This window comes from Setaria italica, chromosome IX, assembly GCF_000263155.2.
Source record: "Setaria italica strain Yugu1 chromosome IX, Setaria_italica_v2.0, whole genome shotgun sequence".
NCBI lineage: Eukaryota > Viridiplantae > Streptophyta > Magnoliopsida > Poales > Poaceae > Setaria > Setaria italica.
In genome coordinates, this window is record NC_028458.1 from 46,634,212 (window position 1) to 46,640,954 (window position 6,743).

Here is a 6,743-nt window from a genome sequence, read left to right on the forward strand (position 1 = left end):
CGCACGGCGACGAGGAGTAGTCGAAGAGGGAGAGGCGTGCCCGCCGCTTCCTCCGCTCCCCTGCCCCGGCCCCCCGCGCCGCGACGAGCGAAACCTAACCCCGTGCGTCCACAGACGCGCTCGCAGCCAAGCCGAGCCGAGCCGAGCCGAGCCGAGCCTTTGCTTTCGCCGCACTCAAAGGCCTGCCTCTGCCTCCCTGACAAACCAAGACTCCTCCGGTTCATGAATTAGCAAGCGCGCGCCACGCCACGCCACGCCGAGTGGCCGACGATCCACGGAGACGTACGTACACATATGCCCATCGGAGCCACGAAAACGACGAGCAGCGCGCGACGAGCGAGCTGCAAGTTGCGCGCTCGCGCGCAGCTAGCTGACGAGCGCTTCAGACAGCTACGCAAACATCTCGATTTATTACACAGCAGGCGCGGGCGCGCGGCGCGACACGTCGTCGTCGATCCAGGGCCAGAGAAAAAAAAAACGGAAGAGACGGCCGGACACCCCCGTTTTTATCCGGTGAGGGTAGGTTCTCCGACGATAAACCGGGGTGGAAAGCTAGCGGCTGTGAAACGAGCGCTGCTGCCCTCCGCTCCGTTCCCCTGGCCGGAGCATGCAGCCGTGGGGACTGAAAACGCCATCCCGATGCCGATCCGCGCGCAAGACCTCCGGACGGGACCGCGACTTGCACATCGATGCGGCGAGCAAAAGCCAGGCGAGGAGCTATCTGAATTCTGAGCCGCTTGCCAACCTCCCTTTCTATCTCCTGCACAAGAGGAGCTATCTGAAATCTTTGGAAGCCGGTTGCTGCTGCCGGCACTTCGAGGACCGTGGGTTCCTCCCCCTCTCACCTCCCGCATTTCGAGGATCGTGGTTTACCATGTACCACATGATTGTCACGTGGAACGATTTTAACATCAAAAGCTTTTTAAAAAATATCGGACGTGAAGTGTTTGTTGCTGTACAAAGATCAAAGCAAGGTTAAGCAAGGATATAGAACAAGTTTGAAGCTTAGTTTTTTTAACTTTTTTTTTTAGTCTCTTTCTTTCATGTTTTCTGTCCCCCTCAATTTGATGCTTCGAATTTAAGTATTCGTGTATCTTCTGACTATATAGGTAGATTGGTTTCTTTGTGGTCGTAGATATTCATACGTGAATGTTAAAGATTCGATATTTTTTCTTAATTAAAATATCTCCTACACGAGGAAGGGTGTAGCGGTAGTGGTGGCAATATTGTTGAGCAGTGCACTTCACCTGAGCTCGAGCCTTATCGAGATAGGCCGCGGGGGCCAAGAAAAGGCGGCAATAATGGGGCGGGGTGGGGCTCGCCGGCTTTCCGAGCTCCCCATCGAGCTGAGCTCGAAAATTGCAGATTTGCAGTGGAGTGACTCAGTGACTGCTTGTGCTCGCCGGGCGAGGTGCAGTCCAGCGTGCCATCATCATCCGTTGCCATCGTTCCTCCGGACGCATTTGTGGCGATGGCGTCAGCCTCGGCGTGCCCAACATGGACAGCGGTGCCCGCCGCGGGTCCCCGCCACCAGCGCTGATGTAATGGTGGGGCCGGCTGTACTGGTGGGGCCCCGTGTGCGTTCCGCGGTGGAGCCGTCGAGTGGTGTGGAGTACAGAACTACAGATATCAAGAATCGGTTGCTCATAGATGGTTTAGAAAAGCCCAATCGTGTGCCACATGATCAATATATAGCCTGAAATGTATATTTAAACTCATTCTGTCACGGCAAAAAATGCAAACCAATTCCATTAAGAATACACGAGCACCGTGAGCATAATCGTTCCTCTTTTTTAGCATGTGTTTGGTGATTTTGAAATTGAATTCAAATTCAACAAATAGTCAGGACATGCACCTTGCGAAGTAACTCGAAATGTTACCACATAACAAATTAAAGGGGAGGGATAAATTCATTAAAATAGTACATTACAAATTAATGAATTTATTCCTAACTCGTACAGTAAGAAGATAAACGAACAAACCTAACTTGTTCGATTGTTCCTACCTAACCATGAAAATATTATGGATGAATGGTTTGTCAAGTTGAGACGAGCTGACCTAAATAGTAACATGCATAATAAAAACCTAGCAGAAAAAACATCATGTATAATGAAAGTTGTAGGTGAAAACTTGTTTCACACTCAATTAAAAACCCTTTTGTGCACCTAGATAACATTACAAATAACCGTGCAACATTAGCATCAAGATGCTCGCAAATCAACAATCGTAGGCACTGAACCACACATTGTAATGTTAGTGACCTTGAAAGATAAAAGATGACAATATACCCAACAGTCAGCATGATACATTAATATTGGGAGCTATAGATCATTTTTTTGTTTTCCTCATACTTGGGATATGATAAAAGAAGACAATATCCAATTCTAGCTTCACAACCTCTTTTATTTTTATCTTTGAATCAATTAACTGTAATTTTGTACCAGAGTATATGCATAGATCAACCTATAACCCATCCTCTTTCTAGTAATCACGAAGAAATCGGTTTAATAATTTAGGACAAACTACTAATTAACTAGTCTGAAACATTACATATTTAAAATAAATGGAGTATGTTTTAAGAAAGATAACTTTGTCTAATGAAAAGATATGGTTTGATTTTGAAGACATCGCGCTCGTTGATTTTAACCGTTGACACTGTGAATAAGTGAATTTGTATGAAGAGGACATCGTATCGCAGAGACCAGACCACCTTTTCCTTTCAACAATGCGTTTGTGGACAAAAATCCATAAAACAACAACTGAAACTGATTTTTTGTTTTCCCGGTTCACCTTCTCCACGGTTAGTCTACAGTCCGGATTTAAGTGCTGGACTATCAAGCCCGCAGGCCGGCGGCTAACCGGAGGCCCGCTAAAGCTAACAACCGCAGCCTGTCCTTTAAGCTCGCAGCATTGCAGTTGAACCCATTTGAACTGATGGACCCACGTGTCAGTCACCCCGTACCTTTTGCCCCGTCTCTTCCTCATCCGACTATAAGATGGGCACCCCGGTTGCCGCCTCCCTCCCCTCCCAACGGCGCCAAAGCCACAAAGCCGTGTTCCTCTGCTCCGCGAGCAGCCGAACAGAGCGACCACTCTCCAGAGCGCTCCCCATGGCGTCAGGAGCTGCGGCAGCCCCTGCCGTTCAGGTGAGCGGTCGTGCCTTCCTCCCTACCCAAGAACTCGAATGCTCTTTGATCTCAATTTGGTTGCTAGCTGAATGCTAACCTCTCGATCCGTCTGTCCTTTCCAGACCGTGGTGCTGAGGGTGTCCATCCACTGCCATGGCTGCAAGAAGAAGGTCCGGAAGGTGCTAAGGAGCATCGAAGGTACGGTGCCTACCTAGCTGAATACACAGATGTCTTCTCGAGCGAGTCCGGTTCGCATGCATTTCGTGGTGTTTTGGCTGAATCGCGGTGGTTTTTGGTTGCTGGTTTTCTTTTCAGGCGTGCAGAGCGTGACGGTGGACGCCGCGCAGCACAAGGTGACGGTGACGGGGACCGTGGACGCCAGCACGCTCGTCCAGAGGCTGCACAAGTCCGGCAAGAAGGGGGTGCCCTGGGATTGCCACCCGCCCGCCAACAAGACCGAGGCCGCGCCTGCTCCGGCGCCGGCGCCGGAGGCCCTGCCGCCTCCGGCGGCGAAGCCTGCCGGTGACGCCGGCAAGGATGCTGCTGCTGCGGCGGCGGCGGACAAGAAGCCGGAGGAGGCGGTGAAGGAGCCGAAGGCCGAGAGCCCCGAGAAGAAGAAGCCAGAGGAGGCGGTGAAGGAGCCGAAGGCCGAGAGCCCCGAGAAGAAGAAGCCGGAGCAGGAGGGCGCCGGCGCAGAGAAGAAGCCGGAAGCAGAGTCGAAGGCGGAGAAGAAAGTGGAGGCGAAGAAGGAGGGCGGTGATGACGAGGCAGCTGAGCCCAAGGCCAAGGGCGCAGAGCCCGCAAAGGAAGAAGCGAAGGAGGCCGTCGCCGCCGCTACCAAGGATGAGGACGAGGCGAAGAAGGTGAAGGACGAAAAGCCCAAGGACGCCGGCAAGGCAGAGCCCGCCGCCGTGACGGAGAGGTCCCTGTCCTCGCCGCCACCGCCGGCGCCCAAGCACGCGTACTACGAGGAGGAGTACCGCCGCCCCTACTACCCGACGCCGCAGCCGGTGCTGAGCTACCACGCGGCACAGCCGAGCGCGAGCGTGTCCTACTTCGCGCCGCAGCCGCACGCGGCGGCGTACTCCATGCAGCAGCCGCAGCCGCAGGCGGCGTACTCGACGCACCAGCCGCCGCAGCAGCAAATGCGGCAGTGGTCGCCTTCGTACCTGTACCTTCCGTACCCGCACGCGGCGCCGGAGCCGTACCACCACCAGGACTACTATAGCCCGCCGGGGATGCACGCGTCGCCACCGCCGATGCAGGACTCGTACCGCATCTTCGACGACGAGAACCCCAACTCCTGCAGCGTCATGTGAGAGTTGACCGGCGCGCCCGCCCCGGCCGCCGCCGGCCGCCGTGCCGTGGGCAAGTAGTTGGGGAGGCGGCACCGCAACCGCAATAGAGACCTCTCTGTGGTTGTAGGTAGAGTAGCCTGTTACTCTCTTCCACTAAGAGGTCAAACCTCTCTCCATGACAGAGCCTCTCCTCTTTTTCCATTTTCTTTATTATCCTTTTACTGTTCTAATCAAGTAATTATAGAGCATGTAAATTGTAATGAGATACGCCCTTTACTTGTAGTTAATTCCACTACGTCTATGCCGGCTACTAATACAGAGCATGCCAGATTATACTACTATAAAGATTTTTATATAGAGAAAGAAATGCAAAGGCGTCTTCTCTAGAGAATATTCTTGCTGATCCTGCTCGTCAGTTGAGACATCAGGCTTTTGGAGCTGCCGTAAGCTGGAGATTTTTTTTTTTAGAAGTCCAGTGTTTGCATTGTGGTCTGTTTCCAAGTCCCATTTCTCTTTCTGGAAAGGGCAAAAATTGTAGCCCCCCTTTAGATGGAGGTATGAGCTATGAAGTATATTCAGGACGAGCTCGGTCCTCTCAAGGATATTCTATTAGGAATCAAACATGTAACATCTCATGCAACCGTGGATAAGAACATTCAGATCGAAGAACTTATAATAAACTTGAGCCAAACCTTAAGAATTTCGCGAGCAATCCCTCCTATCCAAACACCCCATGGTCATGGTCGTAACTCATAAGCCGTGACCCTTATGCGCTAAGCGACCGGTATGTCACGAGAGACGTGACACGAGCTGGAGTCCCATAGACTTCGCCACCTCTACCACGCGCGATAATTTAATCGGGTGATGCTAACCCTTCTTCTTTTCGCTGATCCATGACGCGAGCACGATAATGATGATTAATCCCGGGGTGATAGCTCAGCGGGCGGGGTTTTTAACTTTCCCAGGCCAGGGCGCCCGGCCAAGCTGGCCGGTTTGTTTGGAGGCCTTTGAAAACACCAGGTGGGGCTCGTCCACATGCCAATGATTCACCCCTGCGTGCCTCAGCCAGGCTCATCACAAGATTATACTATTAAGTGTCCGGTCGCTAATCACACCCCCTCAAAATCTAATCTAATCTAATCTATATCTAATTATTGTGGGTTGAGGAGCATGATGGGAGCAGAGTGGAGGGCAAATCAGTGGGGAGTGGGACCCCCACGGGACCGTACCAGATATTAGTAGAGAATAAGTGGCCCTAAACCGATGCTTAGTTGTTAATCGGGCACTTGGATGGGATGGAAGTAGGGCAACTCTCCACTGGGGAGATGTGCTTAGGTAGATGAGGTCACAGTCTCTGGTTTTTGGTGGTTTGTTTGTGCCTGTCAAATGACTCGAAAGCATGCGTCCCTGCTGCTGGCTTTGGCTGGGCTCCCTGCCCTCCCTGTGGGTTGGTTGTGCTTGGCCTCTATCTGTGTGTAATGCAACTACTATTCTCTTCTCCTCTCTTGCTTGCTTGACAACTCTTGTGACCACTATTCAATCCAGCATGGGACACAGGTTGCTGACTTGCTGTCTGTCCTGACTTCTCTAACAGCAGGTGTTTTCTTTTTTCTTTCTTACGTGGGCGAAGACCTGTGATTAGTGTTTGGCTATCACTGTACCTGAAAAAACTGCTGCCATAGCTGTACACTTCCTTTCGGTGCAACAGAGGCGGCACATGGCATGCCATGCACCAAACAGCAAAAGATTCGGTGGTTTCGCTGCCTCGTTGATTTGGCCGAATGTTTTCTTGGATTGACATCAAACAAAGTTCCTACCTACAGGACAAAAATTCAGGAATATATCATTGCGTTTGCCAGCATGGTGCCAATATAATTGCCAAAATGCCGAGTACCTAACAGTGTGCCCAGTGTTGGAACGAAAATGCCTTGCTAATGACCTCACCGTCAGCAGTTTGAGTTACAGGCACACCGAAAAGCTTGAACCGAATACCCCACTCTCTCACCATCTTCCAGGACAGGACGACCCATCTACGTGTAAAGTTTGGCACTTGGTCGTATGTGCCAATGCCAGATTTCCACCGCGCACCTACGCATTCGGGCAATGTTTTGTTCGAGCCTCCCGTTTGATTTTTGTGCGTTGTGCACGCACCACTGATTCAGCACCAACAGCGACAGCATTTCCGTTGACACAGCACGCCGGCGCTGGACGAAACCCAATTCCGGGGGGGGGGGGGGAATTTTAATTTTATATAATATATTCTTATATTTTGTTATTTACTTTATTATTTTTTATATTCTTTCTTTATATTTCCTTA

At 51.3% G+C, this 6,743-nt stretch overlaps 1 protein-coding gene across 2 annotated transcripts; it reads left to right on the forward strand.

The window, feature by feature from the left end:
- Positions 1-2,992: 2,992 nt before the first annotated feature.
- Positions 2,993-4,793, forward strand: LOC101770543 (histone H1E). Of its 2 annotated transcripts, XM_012842979.2 has the most exons (4): positions 2,993-3,146; positions 3,251-3,326; positions 3,444-3,706; positions 3,758-4,793. In XM_012842979.2, exons 1-4 carry the CDS (start codon positions 2,997-2,999, stop codon positions 4,445-4,447), a joined length of 1,179 nt encoding a protein of 392 aa, XP_012698433.2. In that variant the 5' UTR covers positions 2,993-2,996; the 3' UTR covers positions 4,448-4,793. The 2 variants fall into 2 exon arrangements, with proteins under 2 accessions (XP_012698433.2, XP_004984407.2); XM_004984350.3 differs by having other exon boundaries at positions 3,444-4,793.
- Positions 4,794-6,743: the final 1,950 nt, after the last annotated feature.

Bases quoted from the DNA above. Each gene is read 5' to 3' on its own strand.
- LOC101770543 (XM_004984350.3), top strand. From the start codon at position 2,997: ATGGGCACCCCGGTTGCCGCCTCCCTCCCCTCCCAACGGCGCCAAAGC. The intron at 3,147-3,250 runs GTGAGCGGTCGT...TGTCCTTTCCAG, and splicing joins CGGCAGCCCCTGCCGTTCAG to ACCGTGGTGCTGAGGGTGTC. The intron at 3,327-3,443 runs GTACGGTGCCTA...TTTTCTTTTCAG, and splicing joins GGTGCTAAGGAGCATCGAAG to GCGTGCAGAGCGTGACGGTG.